This window comes from Pristiophorus japonicus, chromosome 15 (assembly GCF_044704955.1).
Source record: "Pristiophorus japonicus isolate sPriJap1 chromosome 15, sPriJap1.hap1, whole genome shotgun sequence".
NCBI lineage: Eukaryota > Metazoa > Chordata > Chondrichthyes > Pristiophoridae > Pristiophorus > Pristiophorus japonicus.
In genome coordinates this window covers 22357621-22377803 of record NC_091991.1, presented here as the reverse complement: position 1 = coordinate 22377803, position 20183 = coordinate 22357621, and the positions used below count along the sequence as shown (strand labels likewise).

The window sequence follows — 20183 nt, the reverse complement described above, 5'->3', positions numbered from 1 at the left end:
AAAATTGGCTGAGGTAGGAAGCAAAGGGTAATGGTTGATGGATGTTTTTGTGACTGGAAGGATGTTTCCCGTGGAGTTCCACAGAACTCAGTACTGGGTCCTTTGCTTTTTGTGGTATATATCAATGATTTAGATTTGAACATAGGGAGTATGATTAAGAAGTTTTCAGATGACACTAAAATTGTCTGTGTGGTTGATAATGAAGAGGAAAGTCATGGACTGCAGGAGGGTATCAATCTACTGGTTAGGTGGGCAGAGCAGTGGAATTTAATCTGGAGAAGTGTGAGGTAATGCACTTTGGGAGGGCTAATAAGGAAAGAGTATACACATTAAGTGGTAGGCCAATTAATAGTGTAGATGAACAAAGGGACCTTGGAGTGCTTGTCCACAGATCCTTGAAAGTAGCAGGCTAGATGGATAAGGTGGTTGAGAAGGCATACGGATGCTTGCCTTTATTGGCCAAGGCATAGAATACAAGAGCAGGGTGATTATGCTTAAATTGTATAATATTCTGGTTAGGCCACAGCTGGACTCCTGCGTGCAGTTCTGGTTGCAGTATTATAGGAAGGACATGATTGCATTAGAGAGGGTGCAGAGGAGATTTACTAGAATGCTGCCTGGAATGGAGAATCTTGGCTATGAGGACAGATTGGATAGGCTGGGTTTGTTCTCATTGGAACAGAGGAGATTGAGAGGCGATCTCATTGAGGTGTACAAAATTTTGTGGGGCTTGGATATAGTGGATAGCAAGGGCCTATTTCCATTGGTGGAGGGGTCAATTATGAGGGAGCATAGTTTTAAGGTGGTTGGTGGAATATTCAGAGGTGATTTGATGGGGGTCTTCTTCACTCACAGGGTTGTGGGGGGTCTGGAACTCACTGCCTGGAAGGGTGGCGGAAACCCTCACCACATTTAACATGTGATTGGATGGGCACTTAAAATGCCATAACCTGCAGGGTTGCAGACCTAGAGCTGGTAAGTGGGATTAGACTGGATAACCTCTTGTTGACCAGCGCAGATACGATGGTAAGTATCTGATTCGCTGCAGGGAATCAAATATGGCCAAGGTGATCTCCTGGTCTAGTTTCGCTCACCTGGATGGGTCGGAGAGATTTTGTTCCGCAATTGACCTGGGTTTTTATCTGGTTTTTGCCTCTCCCAGGAGATCACATGGCTCCGGTTGGGGTGGAGTGTAGAATGTTTCAGTGTAAGGGCTGTCGTCGTTGTGTGGGGCGGACTGGTTGGTCTGGGTGCTCTTTACCTTTCTGCCATTGTTCATGGGTTTATATGTAACCTTCAGGGCTGCTGACCGAGGACCGTACGGCTCTTTGTCGACCGGCGCGGACACGATGGGCCGAAATGGCCTCCTTCTACACTGTAAATTTCTATGTTTCTATACAGTAATGAAGGTGAAAACCCTGGAATCACTTGAGAAACAATTAGATATTGCAATGAGGGGAATTAAGATTTTTCTAGATGAATGAATTAAAGTGGGCTGAATGCCCAAACCATAAATATCTTGTAATCAACAAAGGTTTCCTTCAATAGGCAGGCAGTGTGTAATGGCTGGATAATGATTTTTCTGGTGACTGCCAACTTCCGCAGTCCACAAGCATCTGTAAAGAAAAAAGACAAGACATGTTTTGGGTGTGCACCCTTCATCCGAACTGGAAATGAAAAGATAAGGAGCTCCCACTCTGTGATTGACTTATCTGTTGATCTCTCTTTTCTCTTCTCTGCTTTTTTCTAACCTGCTGAGTTCTGATGCAGGGAACCGACATAAACTTGTCTTTTGTCTTCACAGGTGCTGACTGACCTGTGTTATTTTTCTCCCTACATTTTTGTTGGTTTCAAGGTGGATGGTTTCGGCCACATACTGAGCAGTCACTGGAGAAGTGCCAGAGTGACGGGGTTACATTTCAATGTTAGAGTATAGTCGGCAAAAAATAGTGAACTTGTTGAATGTGCTGCTACTTGTTATGTTTTACTTATAGAACCTTACTCATTTCATGCAATTTTCAGTACAAGCTCAACGTGATAACACATCTCTCATTTTATACAGTGTTCCTATATTCCTCCTTGTGAAAGAGACAATCAGAAAAACTCAGAAAATGTTGAGAGTTGGCATGACTATTGGAAGGAAGAAATAGGCTCACAGACTTTTATATGCTACATTAATCGGCAACGAAGGTAAGACAATATGGAAAATTCACTGAGCACATCTACGTACAATATGCCTTGCATTAAATAAAGTTTTTAAAATTAAATGTAATCTAATGTGACAAATTTCCCTACAGGACATTAGTTGAACATGACTTCTAACAGTGTTTTGACATGAACATACAAATGTAGTGGGGTAGATTTTCATCGTTGTTGCTTGGGTGTTCAGCATTGCCTGGGTGAAACGCAAAGGAAAATCTTGCGTGATATTTCACACGACAGTCAATGAGCTGACCCGACTTTCCTTCCATTCAAATGAATAGAAGAAAAATCAATTGGTTCTGTAAGTTGTATAATCCTCCCTGCCAGATTTTACTTTTGAGTTTCGCCCAGGCAATACTGAGCACCCACGTGGTAAACCTTACAACAACTTGCATTTATATAGCACCTTTAACATAGTCAAATGTCCCTAGGTGACAAACACTATTTGTCACCAAGCCAATTATCATATTGGGACAGATGACCAAAAGTTTCGTCAAAGCGTTAAGTTTTAAGGAGTGTCTTAAAGGAAGAGGGAGTTACCCTAATAACTTTACAGGCAACTCTCGATTATCCATACATGGATCCAACAGGGAACCGTTGGAATGGGATTTAAAATTCTGTTGCTAACAAGTGAAAAGACAGCTCCAAATAATTTTGGAAAATCGCGTTTCAAACGCTGTGCTCATTTGTATTTGCTCTCTCTCTCTCTCTCTCTCTCTCGCACACTCACACATTTTTTTCTCTCTCTCTCACACACGCTCTCTCTCTCACCGTAAACATCACCCTCCTCTGCCCTTGCTTTGCTGGTGTGTGTGTGTGCTGTTACGGCCGATGCCGGGAATGGGAGCAGGGCCGGCACCGGGTTCCAGGCACAGAACCTGTACATGCATGCTGGTAATGTCCATCTTTTGTTACTGTTTGTAGCTGATTGTATTTATTCATTAAAGTTTTAACTTTTAAATTGTAGACTCATCCTATCGGAAAAATCGTTTACCCAGAATAGCCCAATCGCCGAGGGACCCGGATAATCGAGAGTTGCCTATATTATAGTTAACTTATTTAACTGATATTTGTGAAAAGAAGCATAATTAAAATAGTATTCACATTTCATTTTCTAAACAAGAAAAGAATATGATTAAAGGTAAATAAACTGTTCTGTACTATTTTTTAAGCACAAATATTGGTGACTAATGTGAAACAATAAATTATATTCCACTCTGGTTATTATACAAATTTTTCAATGATGAAATTTGCAATTATGGTTAATAATTGGACATCATTCTTTTCAGTTTCTGACCATGTGAAAAGGTTTGTCATGGCAAACTTCTGAAGTTAAAACAAATATTCAAGTTGCAAAAAGTATTGCACACTGCTAACTCTCGTTCAGCCAGGTTTCCATGGGTGGATGGAGTTAAAATCACCCCTTGAAGAACTTAAAATTCATTGTATAAAAATAATAGAATAAATCCACAGCCTCTAACTGGAATTTTGAAAAAAAATCTTTTTAATCTGCAGCTATATTTCTATCACTACTGAAATTCGTAATGAAAATAAAGATGCATGTCATTTTTTTTAGAAGGATAATTTTTTTCCTCCCAGAATAACATGTTCAGGATTATTTGATTGTCACAACTAAATTCTGTTAGCTGCATTCTCAATTGATCATTGCTTTAATGAATGGATCTGGTAAATACAGAAGGCCAATAGCTCTGCTGTTCTCAAAACATTGCCGTTATATTTGCTGAAGTTACTTAACAGTTTGATAAATATGAGCCCAGTAGCTAATAAAACTGTAGACCGAGGTTATAAAACAATTTGGGGAAAATAGCCTATATTGAATTAAGACAACTTGCGCTCTGCATTGCAGAATATGAATGGGTACAATTGTCTTTTTATGTATAAAAGAGTAGGGTCGCACAGGACAAGTACTGTACAAAGATCTTATTGTGATTCACGGGGAAAATATCTCCTGTATTTAACTATTAGAAACAATTCAATTCAATTATTTTTAACATTCACCAGAGGGGATGGTCATTATAGGCAGTCCCTTGAAGTCGAGGAAGACTTGCTTCCACTCCAAAAGTGAGTTCTCAGGTGACTGAACAGTCCAATACGGGAATTACAGTCTCTGTCGCAGGTGGGACAGACGGTCGTTCTGAATCGATCTGAGTCGTTTCTCAATCGGGAATCCCACCTTCACAATGTTTCTGAGGATGGTCACTGTAAATGTGAAGGTCCCTTGACTGGCTTTGACTCCTACAATTCATTATTTTAGAAACTTTGCAAGGATGGCAGGCCTGATCAGGAGAGGAGGCACTATTAGTAAATTACTGTAACTAAAACAAAAGTTTGGCTAGACATAACAACAACAACAAAAAATGACATATTTGCCATTAATAATTGAGTATAGAACCTTATCATACAGTGTTCCTTGAATTAAAAATCGCTCCAAGTTATCATGTGCAGCAATTTGTTTCCCCAATGATTAAAGTGTTGAAACAATAATTTGTATATTCTTTATTCGACAAAGTATACTGTTCACTAAGGCTGTGTTTGGCTATTTTTATAGACCTGATGATGTGCTTTTGAAGCGTGCCCATGATGAAAATGTTCTTTTGCACTGTGTACTCTGGCCTCTCCTTACTCTGCTAGTGGGTGTCCTCATTGTGCTGCTGACAGTGTGTGGTAAGAGTCTTGCTGTCCGAGCAGAAGCATTGCAGAAAATGAAGTACTCCTAGTGAGAAGACTGATGACGGGTGGCCATCAGTCAGCATTCCAGTCGTGCCATAATCAATCGTGCATTCAAAGGCAAATCCTCGATGACAAAGACCTGAAATTATTTCACTCTCAAATGTAAATTAACAGAGTTTAGTCTGATTTAAGCTGCTGTGAAGACTAAAGGCTTGATGATTGTAAATGCTTGCAAATTGGCATGAAGGTTCCACTGCATTATTGCTGAGAAAAAAAGCAGCAGACCTAATAAAACTTAACTATTTGCCTTCAATTCGTTTTCAATATGGTTATCCTGGTTCCCACATTATATTGTGAGCTAACTGCAACCCCACCTCTTTGTCAACCTTAATTAAATGAAGGCTCCCAGAATCTTTGCTATTGATAACTTTTTTAGAAAACTCTGTACTTTGTAATGATGTAAATGAATGGGTTTAAAAAATAAAATCTTATGACAGTACTGGAAGCTTTCTCCAGTCACTTTGGAAAGTTGTTTCTTCTTTATTTGTCCTGGGATGTGGGCGTAACTGGCAAGGCCGGCATTTATTGCCCTTGAGAAGATGGTGGTAAGGCATCACCTTGAACTGCTGCAGTGAAGAAACTCCCACAGTGCTGTTAGGGAGGGAGTTCCAGGATTTTGACCCAGCAGCGATGAAGGAATGGTGATATACTTCCAAGTCAGGATGGTGTGTGACTTGAGGGGGAATTTGGTGATGGTGCTCCTGTGTACCTGCTGTGCAAGAACTGTCTATTTGAGTAATAAAGAGTACATAGGACATGTATATTAACCTTTTACATTTGAAACACTTCATACAGTCATAGAATGATACAGCCCAGAAGGAGGCTGTCCAGCCCAGCATGTCTGTGCCGGCTTGTTGAAAGAGCTGTCCAATTAGTCCCACTCCCCTACTCTTTCCCCATAACCCTCCAAATATTTCTACTTCAGTATCTTTTTTGAAAGTTATTATTGAATCTGCTTCCACTATCCTTTCAGGTAGTGCATTCCAGATCACCTTAACTCACTGTGTGCATTTTTCCCCCCTCATGAAACCTCTGGTTCTTTTGACAATTACCTTACCACCAGTTGTAGCTGTAGAAAGTGTTTTGGAGACCTGCCTAAATAGGGGCTTCCGTAGATTTTTGTGCCTTTCGATTAACATGCAGGTGTGATCGAGTATGAATTCTGGTTATATTTTGCATGAAATGCCATTCGTTATAATGGTCTTTAAAAACCACATTGGCAGGACACAGGAAAAATAGTAATGTGCATTCAAATAAGAAGTAAGGAAGAATAAGACCCATTTGTTTTGCAAAGACTGACCAGTTAGTGCTATAATGTCACAGTACTGAGCCAGTAGATCTTGCAGTGGAGCCCTTTGGCTCCAGTTCAAAAGATTCATATTTAAATCAGTGATATGACTGATATCTGAAACTAGCTACCTTTACCAGGTGGGTTTCACTAGTTCTTTGAGACAAACTGCTAAATCAAATATATTGTGGTGCTGAAATATTTCCTGGGGTCAGTAGCACCTCCAAGCCAGTTTCTCCTAATTATAGAATCAGTGCTCAATGAAAAATCAGCAGATATGAAACAGAACAAAAATACCAAAGCTACATGTAATTTTTTTGAAAGGGTCATTATCAATCCTCAAATTGTGAGCAAACCTTTATTTTTGAAACTCCGTGTTTTGGGTTTTACAATGTGAGGGCTAAAAGTGTTACTAAAGGCAGAAAGCCGGGTTTAAAATCTTATATTCAATTTTTGTTTTAGCATTTTGCAAAGTAAAAATGCTCATTTCAGAAAAGGTCCAGTGCATAAAATATCTAAATTTAACAATACAAGAGCAGGTATACCTGTGCAAAAGGAAATTAATTGAATAGGACCTGTTTGAGGCCATGGAAGAAAATAAATTGATTGTTCATTACTTCAGATTTGATTTACATGCTCACATTCTGCAATTGTAACTACTAGATGGATTGGGAGGCAAAGAAAACAATTGCTTTGGGGAGGAAGGAGTCTCTCATGGAAGCTCATTAATTATCATTGGTTTATCGCTGGAGTCCATTACACTTCAAAGGCTAGATGGGAAACACTGCTGCATCTAACATACTTATTTTGGGCTCAATTTTCCCCAATTATCTACGCCCTTTTTTGGTGTGCACTAGTTTTTTTTTGAGTAAATTTAAATCTCCAAGTTTCCCCAAAGTTTCTGTGCTAGCGTAATTCACTTGGGTAGGATTTTTTAAAGCTATGATTTGTTTTACCGCGTTAGGGGCGTAACCTGCCACTGGCACCAATTCTGGCCATTTAAGAAAGTTTGACCAGCTCCGATTTACTCCCAATTTTTCTTGGGACAGCGAATGTAACCACTCTCAAAACCTTCTGGGCAGTTAATAAAATCGGCACAGGTAAGAGAATCAGTGCAGCAGATGCAGTTCCACGGCCCGGACAGCAGCAGCAGCAGAGAGGGAGAGAGAGGAGGAGGAGGAGGAGGGCGGGGGGGGGGGCAGGAGGCCTTTCGGCCAGGGTTAGGAGCGGCACCTGGTACGGGCAGGGTAGGGAGGCCTTTTGGCCATGGCTAGCAGTGGCAACTGGCACCAGAAGGCCTTTCGGCCAGGGTTAGGAGCGACACCGGGGGGGGGGGGGGGGAGGGATAGACTTTTGGCATAAACTTTTTTATAATTTAATGCTGGTGATCTGCTGCAAGGTACTTGTGCAGGTTGCTGTGAGCTGGCCAGAATGTGTTGTATGTTTCACTTTCCCGCCTCAGCCTGCAGTGTGTCCCTCGTTACCCTGGAAACTCGATCTTTTTGGCACCGATCTTAGGCTCCACCCCAAAGCTAAAGGACAGGCTAGACGACACCAAAATCAACAATTCAAACGGGGAACGTTGGATGATTTTGTTTTGGCACCAAGTACACCAAAAATCGGCTTTGGGGAAAATTGAGTCCCTTGTTTTGTAATATATTGATGTTTTATAATGTTAGAGATGGGGGTGGACATGATTATCTCCAAGAATTGACAAATAAGTAATCCAAGCAGAATTGATATCCGGATCGTCAATGAAGATTCATTATTGAATCTGTAAAATTAAATTTATTGTAAAATTTGACTGTCTTTACTGGAGAATTAGCTGTATTGCTATATCAGCAGCAAAAGGCTTATATTTATTGTTTGCAAGAAAGAAAATCAATAACATAGGTTTATGTGCTGGGCTCTTTAGGAATGTAATTTTTCAGGAATAATGATGTGAAGCAATTATTTTATTGCTGTTTCACCAACGTGCCAAGCAAAAAACTTTGGGCTAATAATTTGGGGCAGTAATACTCGCGAGCAATGAGCCAACTGTTGAAGTCTCGGCTCTCGCAAGAAATTGGGGTTACCACCCCCGAAAGGAATTGGTGCGCTAAATCAAGTGCTCCACTTCCTTTCTGGGGAGGTAGCAGGGCGGACGCCGTGGGAGCAGGGTGCAGTGCTACGCACTGGGCCACGTCGTGCTGCCGCGTAGGAAGGGCTCTTCCCTAAATTAAGGGAGGGGCCTAAGCTGCATACTCTGCAGATTTTAAACACACCTACCTGGACCACTGGGGAGCGGGGATACCGCGCGATTAGCCCAGCATTCAAGCAGAGTGCCGGGCTGAGCGATCACAGCACGGACCCCGCGGCCAAAGCTGCAGCGGTGAGCAAAAAAAAAGCCGACATTTGTTTGGCGAGCAGCCGGCCACCTCCCCTTTAACTTTTTCCCCGCTAGCGGCCGCCCCCCCCCGGTATGTGCCCCCTGAAGCTGTCGCTGTCATCGTCCAGCACAGCTTCAGGTGCCAATATCCAATTTAGGGTCCGGGATGCCACGCATGGTGATGTTACAGGTGAGACCTCTTGATGTATCTATTCCTGAATGCTTTGAAAACTGTCTATTCATGTAAACAGTTGTACCTCTCTCAAACAAGGCTTCCTGACCTAACTGTTCTTAACCTCTTTGAAGAATAGGCTTTATTATCATTCTATACTATAATTAATGTACCCTCTATCTAAGTTTATTACCGTAGCTGCCAAGGTTACACTTTAATCACTCCTGGCTGACTTCATTGCTGTCACTTATTTCCTTGCACAAGCACTTTTGTCTATAACACTCCAATACTAAAAGCAGAAGATTTCTTCTCTTGATACTTCAAAGCCATCCCATTTATCTTTGAAAGTCAGTTGCTCTAAGGTACAAGAAAGTTCGATTATTTACCCTTAACTCCCCAAGATGTCCAATATACAGCTCTCCAGGATGTCCAACACCATTCACCTTCATGCTGCCTGTTCCATTTGAAGAGATATAAATGGGTCACATGTCATTATGTATCAGAGCTGAATTGACCTAACAGGTTTTAAGAACCAATTTGTTGGGTTTAGGGGACTGCACTTAATATAATTAAAATAATTCTCAGTCAAAAACAATCAAAAATTTCTCCCTATCCTTTAATACACTTAACAAGAACATTACAAAGCATGGGACAAGAAAGAAATGTTTAACTCCTCAAGCTTATTCCTTCAATGGACAATGTAAAACTTGCTCAATCTTCTGAAAGAGGTTATGTAAAGTTTCCCTCTGACCCCAATGATAAGTGAGAAAAGCCTCAGTTTATTTGACCATAAGTTATGAGTCACTGTCCAGTTGCTTTTCATGTCATGACATGACCATCAACTCAGTGACCATGGTATTCCACAGAGTATTTCATAAGCTCTGTGTTTACTTATCAATGTAAATCTCAATTCCACTCCTAATGATATATTATCCAACTCTTGTGATTGTTGCTCGACGCAAAGCTAATTGTTTTTGTGAGAAGACTGTTTCCCATATCCAAATGTTTTTAAATCTCAAGACTCGTTACTTTTGTACTTGTAGCTTTCACTTCTGTGCTTACAGTCCAAATTAAATTGGCTGTATAATTATATGCATAATATGAGTAGTAAAGTTCCTAAATTCGTAGATCTTGATCATCTCAAAGGGACCTGCACACATTTCTGTGGTGACCTAAATTTCCATGTCCATTTCTCGTGTGTCACTGTATATGCTTTCTGTGCCGGTTTATTGGGATAACTTGCATGTGTGTTCACCTAAAAAGGTGTAAGCACAAATAAACTGTGAAGCTGTTGCCAATTAATTTGAACTGTTATAGATCCATACAGCAGGGAACCATTCTACCCATCATACCTGTGCTGGCTTTCTGAAAAAGCTATCAATTAGTCCCACTCCCTTGCTCTTTCTCCATAACCCAGCAATTTTATCCTTTTTAAGTATATATCTAATATATAGCAAAAGCAATTAGCTTTATGTCAAAGCAGTTATAAAGCTACACCTTTTATAAAAAAATAAAAAGTAATTTGATTTCAGGATGTCGGCAATACAAGTACTGGCAAAGTTGTATTTATTGCCCTGAGAAGGTGATGATGGTTCTTCGCCTTGAGTCACTCAAGTACTTGTGATGATGGTGCTCCAATAATGGTGTTATGGTGGGGAATTCCAGGATATTGATCCAACTACGTAGAAGGAATAACAATATATATCCAAGTCACAAATGTGTGAGATTATAAGTGAACTTTGAGAAGATGGTGTTCCTATGATATTGTTGCTCATTCTTCTTGGTGGTAGATGTTGCAGCAGAGGGAGGTACTGTTGAACTTTGGTAAGTTGCTGTATTGCATCCTGTAGATTGTACTGCAGCTATAGTATGCTAGTGATGGTGGAGGTGTATATTAAGCTTGGTGTCAAGCCGCTCTGTCCTGGATAGTGTGAAATATCTGGAGTATCGTTGTAGCTGCATACATCCAGATGAATGGTAAGTATTCCATCACACTCCTGACTTGAGCCTTGTAGATGGCCGGGAGGTGAAGTGCCCAGCTTCTGTCCTTCTCTGGTAGCCATAGTATTGATATGGCTGGCTTAGTTAAGCATCCGGTCAATGGTGACCTCATCTCCCCACATCTTGATGGTGGGAGAACTCAGCAATGATGGTGCTATTGAAGGTCAAGGGGAGATGACTTAGCACTTTCTTGTTCGAGATGGTCATTACCTGGCATTTATTTGGTGTGAATGTTATCTGCTATTTCTCAGCCCAAGATGGATGTTATCCAGATCCTGTTATAGGTTGACATGAGCTGTTTCATTATTGTAAGTTATAAGTGGATCTGAGCACTGTGGAATTGTCTGTGAACAGCCTAGCTTTGAATTTCTGATGGAGAGAAGTTGATGGTTAAAGGCTAAGGAGAGATTTTCTTCAAAATAAAGAAATCAGTAGTAATGGATGAAAATCTACGATAATAACTGATGTCTAAACATCATAGAATTTACAGCACTGAAGGAGGCCATTCGGCCCATTGTGTCTGGGCTCGAGCCGGCACCTCAGCTGCAGCAGTGTATTCTAATCCCATTTCCTACCACTTCCTCCTTTTTTTTATTTTATTCTTTTTCAAACTCTTGTGCAATTCTATTTTTAAATGATATCATATAAATCATAGAATTTAAGATGTCATTAAACAATTTGCAAATGATTGAATCATAATCAATCCCACTGACCATTCTAGTGAATTCAGAAGTCAAAGTGGAACTGATCATACAGTGGGTTAACATCTTATCATTTCACTTTTGGGGTTGGTTTGCATCCATTCTGGACTAATGGCGATAAACTCTCCTGTTTCTGCTGGCTGGAAGGGTTCTACGTGACATGGTTTCAGCCAGTCTCACTCCACCTCCTAGTGGACAAAGACCCACAAGACATAATTACTCAAAACTCATCACTATATTGCACCAGATAGGTTGCCTCACAACCCTGTAATGGTAGATTTGTGAAACTGTACTTATATCACTATCTGCCTTAACGCAGCATCTGAAGTTCGGGAAAGCTCCTTTCCATTCTTTTCCATTGGCCGGTAGTAATAAAGCCTCCCGAGTAGTGGTTTATTTGCTGCTGCAATATAACAGTCTTTTATGATCAACCAAACCTGTTTTTATTGAGTATGCGGCACATGCAATTTTGAGAGTTCAAGAGGTATTGGTTTCAGAAATAATGCTCCGCCAATAATCAGATATCTTTACTTCTAGATGCTATTTTGGAATACCTGAAGCACATATTAATTCTAACTGCATTTTTGTAGATCATTTGTTATTGAATGCATATAACATATTTGAAACTTGATCTTTTAAAAAAAAATAGAGACAGTAATGTGTCTGTCCCTCAATCAATATCACAAAAACAGATTGTCTGGTCACTTAACTCATTGGTGTTTGTGGGAGCTTGCTGTATGCAAATTGGCTGCCGTGTTTCCCTACATTATAACAGCAACAACACTTCGAAAGTACTTCATTGGCTTTGAAGCACTTCTGGACACGATGACAGGAGCTCTATGAGTGCAAGATTCTTCTTCTAGTAAATAGATTACATATGTGAGAAGACAATTTACAATTAAAGAAAATGACTACGTGAGTTGAAATATACAACTTTACGGGAAAATTAAAGCATACCTTCTGACATCAGAATGCCAATTAATTTCTTGGGAAAATACTGGAGTTATCAGAGCACTGTGCAGGCAATGTACTAAGTGGCATAAGGTGAGTAGGTGGAGAACTAGGAATTGGAATATTGATTTTCCTTACAATTTTGCAAGAAAATAGTGATTAAATGCTCTCCCAAATGATAGCTGAAAGCATCACGATGTGTTTCCTATAGTTCATTATAGCTTTATCCCTAGGGATTATAGTGGCAGTCTAGTAATGAAAACAAAAACTCACTAATCTTATTAGATTGCTGCATAAATACAGAAATGGTTCTATATAATTGCTTTTTCCAACAATGCTCATGTTAGAAAGAGCACTGATGAAATTATGAAATGAATATCTAGCAAACAAATTTAAGTTAACTGCACATTTTTAGTTATAGATCTTACGAGAAGGATGGTAAATTATAAAAGATATTAATAGGAGTTTCTGAAGGAGCTTGTATTTTCGTGAAAGGATAACTAAGGAAAGAGGGTTATAAATCTTTAAAAATGTAAGTTGCTTTCATCAATTTTTTACGTAGTTGATCTTATAGAGTTAAACCAACAACTAAAGAATATTCATAAGAAAAAAGGTGGTAAAGCAATTCACAGACTAACTTTCAATAGTTCCTATTGAAGTATTACATGTGCTACTAAATGTAAAACCATGAATAGACACATAAGGGAAGCCACAATCCTGTCTGGCTAAAATTAGATTTTGAATTTCTATCCAGGATTGGTAATGATACCTCCAGAGATTAAGTATTGGTATATGATGAATTCTAATATTGCTGTCAAATGAATATCACTTAAATAGTGCAGTTGAAGAGAAGAAGGGAATATTGGTGGCAAATATTTTACTTTGGTGGCTTAACTATGTCAAGACTATCTAAAGCAATCTTTTATTGCTTTAAATATAAATAATATTGTCCTAAATTTATTTCATAATTTGTCCACAAGACAAAGAACTCCAGCTGTTCGAATAAATAGGTGGTGTGCAGGCTGAACCGTGTGTAAAATTAATTTGAATAAGTTTGTTAAAAGGTAAGTAATCCAGTGGGGAAAGTAATTTCTTTTTCATTTTCTTATCATTAATGTTGGTTTGCTGCCATTAAATTGATCCTTCAAAAATGAATTTCTTCAGACTGTCTCAATTATTTTCTTTCTGTGATCACCCTGCTTTGCTGAGGTGAAGAATGCTATAAAAGGCCTCAAGCCCATACAAGTGACATGCCAAAACATGCTCTTGGGGCAAACTTTTAACTCCAAGTTAGCCTGTGAGAGAAATAACAACAGCAACTTACATTTATATAGCACCTTTAACATGGTAAAACATCTCAAGGCGCTTCACAGGAGCGTTACCAGACAAATTTGATAGCGAGTCACATAAAGAAATAATAGGACAGGTGAAGAGTTAGGTTTTAAGGAATGATTTAAAGGAGGATACAGAGAGGTTTAGGCTTAGGGCCTCGGCAGCTGAATGCACTGCGGCCAATGGTGGAGTGATGGAAATTGGGGATGTTCAAGAGGCCAGAATTGGAGGAGCGCAGAGGTCACAGGGGGTTATAGGGTTGGAGGAGGTTACAGAGATAGGGAGGGACTCAAACAAAAAGATGAGAATTTTAACATCGAGGTGTTGCTGGACCGGAAGCCAATGTAGGTCAGCAAGCACAGGGGTGATGGGACTTGGATGGGACTTGGTCGAGTTCAGATACGGGCAGCAGAGTTTGGATGAGCACAAGTTTACAGAGGGTGGTAGCTGTAAGGCCAGCCGGAGAGCATTGGACTAAATGAATATCATAGAAATCTACAGCACGGACGGAGGCCACTTCGGCCCATCGTGTCGAGTATGTAAAGAAGATCTTGTTCAAATGGACAACTAAACCAAGGGAAGAGGAACTAAAAAATAAGGTATATTAGCCATGGTTTTATATTACAGTTAGAGATCTGACAACTTAAGATGAGAATAAAGCCTAGAACTAAATGTTACATAGGATTACATAGAATATACAGCACAGAAACTAGTCCATGCCAGCATTTATGCTCCACTCGAGCCTCCTCCCATCTTACCTCATCTAAATCTATCAGCATACCCCTCTATTTCCTTCTCCCTCATATGCTTGACTAGCCTCCCCTTTAAATCCATTTATACTATTCGCTTCAACCACTCCCTGTGGTAGCAAGATCCACATTCTCACCACTCTTTGGGTAAAGAAGTTTCTTCTGAATTCCCTATTGGATTTCTTGGTGACTATCTTACAATGATGGCTTCTAGTTATGCTCTTGCCCACAAGTGGAAACATTCTCGCTGTATCCACTCTATCAAAACCTTTCATGATTTTAAAGACCTCTATTCGGTCACCCCTCAGCCTTCTCTTTTTAAGAGAAAAGAGACCCAGCCTGTTCATCCTTTTCTGATATGTATACCCTCGAATTTCTGGTATCATCCTTGTAAATCTTCTCTGCACCCTCTCCAGTGCCTCTATATCCATTCAACTAAAATGCTCCTTTATCTTTAAATTGGACCATAATTTGCTGTGGCAATTTGAAAAACTTAAACATCCAGGGGCAAATCTAATTAACACTGTTAGATGGTTTGCCACAGCAAATTATGGTCCAATTTAAAGATAAAGCAACATTTTAGTTGACTGGATAGATTGGAGTGTCTTGCAATACGACTCAGCTAAGTTTTCAAGGACCGTGACAGGCTGGTGCAGGCTGTGCGACTTAGCCTTGCGAAGAGGTATTATGGAGGTCCTGGAGAAAGAAGTCCTCTGAATACAGAGATAGGCTTGTAACCCTCATTGGCGTGCTCAAAAATCATAAAGTCGTGGAAGTAAGTTGCCTGTCTGATTAGAAAAATCTTAATTCCCAGGCATATTGTAAAAATTAATATCCAATATGCTGTTCCACTCTACAACCTACCACAGAGACCAGCTTCAACATAAAAAATGCAAACCAAGCTCTACAGTTTATTTCTAGAGGTATCTCTACAGTTTATTTCTAGAGGTATATTGAATTGAAAGGTAGGGAAGTTATGCAAACCGGAATCGAGCCTTGGTTAGACCACACTTAGAGTACTGCGTTCGGTTCTGTTCACCATATTATAAAAAGGTTACAGAGGCACTGGAGAGGGTGCAGAGAAGATTTACGAGGATGATACCAGAAATGCCAGGGTATACATACCAGGAAAGGATGAACAGGCTGGGTCTCTTTTCTCTTGAAAAGAGAATGCTGAGGGGTGACCTATCAGAGGTTTTTAAATTATGAAAGGTTTTGATAGAGCGGATACAGAGAGAGGGCAGAAATTCAGGTGCAGCCTGTCACGGTCCTTGAAAACTTAGCTGAGTCGTATTGCAAGACACTCCAATCTATCCAGTCAACTAAAATGTTGCTTTATCTTTAAATTGGACCATAATTTGCTGTGGCAAACCATCTAACAGTGTTAATTAGATTTGCCCCTGGATGTTTAAGTTTTTCAAATTGCCACAGCAAATTATGGTGCGCCAAAAAGCTGTCTATCATCGTCGTTACCCTCCGACCATCATCGTTACCCCCGATCAACATCGTTACCCCTCGATCAACATCATCATCGTTACCCCCCCAATCATCATCGTTACCCCCCCTGATCATCATCGTTACCAGCCCAATCATCATCGTTACCCCCCTGATCATCATCGTTACCCCCCCAATCATCATCGTTATCCCCCCTGATCATCATCGTTACCCCCCCAATCATCATCGTTACCCCCGATCAACATCGTTATCCCTCGATCATCATCATCATCGTTACCCCCCCAATCATCATCGTTACCCCCGATCAACATCGTTATCCCTCGATCATCATCATCATCGTTACCCCCCCACTCATCATCGTTACCCCCCCAATCATCATCGTTACCCCCGATCAACATCGTTATCCCTCCGATCATCATCGTTACCCCCGATCAACATCGTTATCCCTCCGATCATCATCGTTACTCCCCGATGATCATCTTTACCCCCCCAATCATCATCGTTATCCCCCATGATCATCATCGTTACCCCCCCTGATCATCATCGTTACCCCTCGATCATCATCGTTACCCCTCGATCATCATCATCATCGTTACCCCCCCAATCATCATCGTTACCCCCCCTGATCATCATCGTTACCCCCCTGATCATCATCGTTACCCCCCCGATCATCATCGTTATCCCCCATGATCATCATCGTTACCCCTCGATCATCATCATCATCGTTACCCCCCCTGATCATCATCGTTACCCCTCGATCATCATCATCGTTACCCCCCCAATCATCATCGTTACCCCCCCAATCATCATCGTTACCCCCCCTGATCATCATCGTTACCCCCCCTGATCATCATCGTTACCCCCCCTGATCATCATCGTTACCCCCCCAATCATCATCGTTACCCACCCAATCATCATCGTTACCCCCCTGATCATCATCGTTACCCCCCTGATCATCATCGTTACCCCTCGATCATCATCTTTACCCCCGATCATCATCGTTACTCCCCTCAATCAACATCGTTATCCCTCGATCAACATCGTTACCCCCCGATGATCATCTTTACCCCCGATCATCATCGTTACCCCCCGATGATCATCTTTACCCCCGATCATCATCGTTACCCCCCGATGATCATCTTTACCCCCGATCAACATCGTTACCCCCGATCATCATCGTCACCCCCCGATGATCATCCTTACCCCCGATCATCATCGTTACCCCCCCAATCATCATCGTTACCCCCCCAATCATCATCGTTATCCCCCCTGATCATCATCGTTACCCCCCCAATCATCATCGTTACCCCCCCGATCATCATCGTTACCCACCCAATCATCATCGTTACCCCTCGATCATCATCGTTACCCCCCCAATCATCATCGTTACCCCCCCTGATCATCATCGTTACCCCCCCAATCATCATCGTTACCCCTCGATCATCATCGTTACCCCCCCAATCATCATCGTTACCCCCCCTGATCATCATCGTTACCCCCCCAATTTTCATCGTTACCCCCCCAATCATCATCGTTACCCCCCCAATCATCATCGTTACCCCCCCTGATCATCATCGTTACCCCACTGTAAGATTTTTACATCTCTCTGAGCTTACATTTGACAGTGAGACGATTCTCTTTAAAACAATTGGAGCAGTTTATTAAAAACACACGCATGCATTTAACAGCAGTCGTCAAGTAACCTACAGATCTACCTTAGTTTCAACAGAGATACAATGAGGTTATAATAACGAGTGATATACGTTACGTCCCTTTGGCTGGCTGGTTTGAACACACTGCTTGCTGTTTCAGCTGGTCTTAAAAAGGAATGTCTTCTTGTGCCGTGTGTCCAAGATGGAGAGCAACCTGTGTGGCTTGAGTTTTTAAATCCCTTAAGTCCATTGTCCCTCCGAAAGCCTCATGATTGGATCTTGGCTCCAGGGTAGCTCCTTATTGGCTCTCCTCACACATGTGGCTATTTGGAGGCCAATACACAAAAGCCATGCGGCATCTCTGCGGGCCTCCATTTTGTTTCAACCCTAAAAACAGGCCTTTCCGTATTGTTATATATTTTAACCCCTTGCAACCTGTATCACATGACCACCAGAGGGCCTACTGTTGGAGTCCCGAGATCCCAGCATCTCTTGGGAGCACTGTATATAAGCAGGCCTCCCACGAGGTATCTGCAACCTGGAGTCTTATTAAAGGAGCTAAGGTCACACTTGCTCATTATTCACAGTACTCAGTTTCATCCCTTGTTATGAGTGTATCAATTGGTGACGAGGCAACGAACAACCGCGCAAAAATGTAAAGAACAGTTGGTATCCTGAAGAGGTTCTCAGAAGGGGACAATTGGGAGGCCTTCATGGAGAGATTCGATCAATACATTGTGGCCAACGAGCTGGAAGGGGGCGAGAATGCTGCCAAACAAAGGGCGATCCTCCTTACTGTCTGTGGGGCAACAACTATGACCTCATGAAGAATCTTCTAGCTCCGGTAAAACCAACAGCTAAATCCTATGAAGAATTGTGTACGCTGGTCCGGGAGCACCTAAATCCTAAGGAAAGCACTTTGATGGCGAGATATCAGTTCTATACATGTCAACGGCCGGAGGGCCAGGAAATGGCGAGCTATGTCGCCGAACTAAGGCACCTCGCAGGACATTGTGAATTTGAGGGATTCCTAAAACAAATGCTCAGAGACTTTTTTGTACTGGGCACTGGCCATGAGGTAATCCTTCGCAAACTGTTGACTGTGGAAACTCCGAATCTAAGCAAAGCCATAATGATAGCCCAGGCATTTATGTTCACCAGTGACAACACCAAACAGATTTCGCAGAGTAAAGAGGTTTTGGCCAGTACTGTGCACATAGTAACGTCGTTTTCGAGCAGGAATATACATGGCAGAACATACACACCGGCCGCTGCTGCATGACCTCAGATGACCCAGAGTCCGCCATCAATCGTTAATGTGAGGCAGTTAACACCTTGTTAGCGTTGTGGAGGTGATCATTGGGCCCATCAATGCCGCTTCAAGCACTATGTGTGCAACGGCTGTAGAACAATGGGACACCTCCAGTGAACGTGCAGGTGAGCTGCAAACCTTGCAAACCCTGCAAACCACCACCTTGCAGAGGAAGATCGATCCGCTGTGGATCAGGCTGAATTGGAGACTTATACCGAGGAGGCAGACATGTACGGGGTACACACATTCACCACGAAATGTTCATCAATAATGTTGAAAGTTGAACTGAACGGAATTCCAGTATCTATGGAACTGGACATGGGGACAAGTCAGTCCATAATGAGTAAAAAGGTCTTCGACAGGCTGTGGTGCAACAAGGCACACAGACCCAAGCTCAGTCCCATTCACACAAAACTAAGGACTTACACCAAGGAACTAATCCCTGTAATTGGCAGTGCATAAGTCAAAGTCTCCTATGATGGAGCAGTACTCCCGCTGTGGATCGTGCCAGGGGATGGCCCCACACTGTTTGGCAGAAGCTGGCTGAGAAAAATGCGCTGGAACTAGGATGACATCCGAGCACTTTCGTCCGTCGACGACGCCTCATGTGCTCAGGTTCTGAGCAGATTTCCATCGTTGTTCGAGCCAGGCATTGGAAGCTTCTCGGGGGCAAAAGTGCAGATCCATTTGGTTCCTGGTACACGACCCATCCACCACAAGGCACGGGCGGCACCGTATATGATGTGTGAGAAAGTGAAAATTGAGCTGGACAGGCTACAGTGAGAAGGCATCATCACGCCGGTGGAATTCAACGAGTGGGTCAGTCCGATTCTCCCAGTACTAAAAGAGGACGGCACAGTCAGGATTTGTGGGGACTATAAAGTAACGATTAACCGTTTCTTGCTGCAGGACCAGTACCCACTACCCAAGGCAGATGACCTATTTGCGACCTTGGCTGGAGGGAAGACGTTCACCAAGCTGGACCTGACCTCAGCCTACATGACGCAGGAGCTGGAGGAGTCTTCGAAAGGCCTCACCTGCATCAACACGCACAAAGGTATTTTCATCTATAACAGATGCCCGTTCGGGATTCGGTTGGCCGCGGCAATCTTCCAATGGAACATGGAGAGCCTGCTAAAGTCAGTTCCTCACACCGTGGTTTTCCAGGACGAGATACTGATTACAGGTCAGGACATCATTAAGCACTTGAAGAATCTGGAAGCGATTCTTAGTCGGTTGGATCATGTGG

General features: G+C 41.9%; 1 protein-coding gene across 1 annotated transcript in view; it reads left to right on the top strand.

Moving 5' to 3' along the window:
- LOC139281425 (calcium-activated potassium channel subunit beta-4-like) overlaps positions 1-4940 on the top strand; it is a 28509-nt gene extending 23569 nt beyond the window's left edge. The window contains exons 2-3 of the mRNA XM_070901588.1: positions 2063-2190; positions 4772-4940. Coding sequence (XP_070757689.1) covers positions 2063-2190; positions 4772-4940 — 297 coding nt within the window. The remainder of the gene's footprint in view (positions 1-2062; positions 2191-4771) is intronic.
- Positions 4941-20183: the final 15243 nt, after the last annotated feature.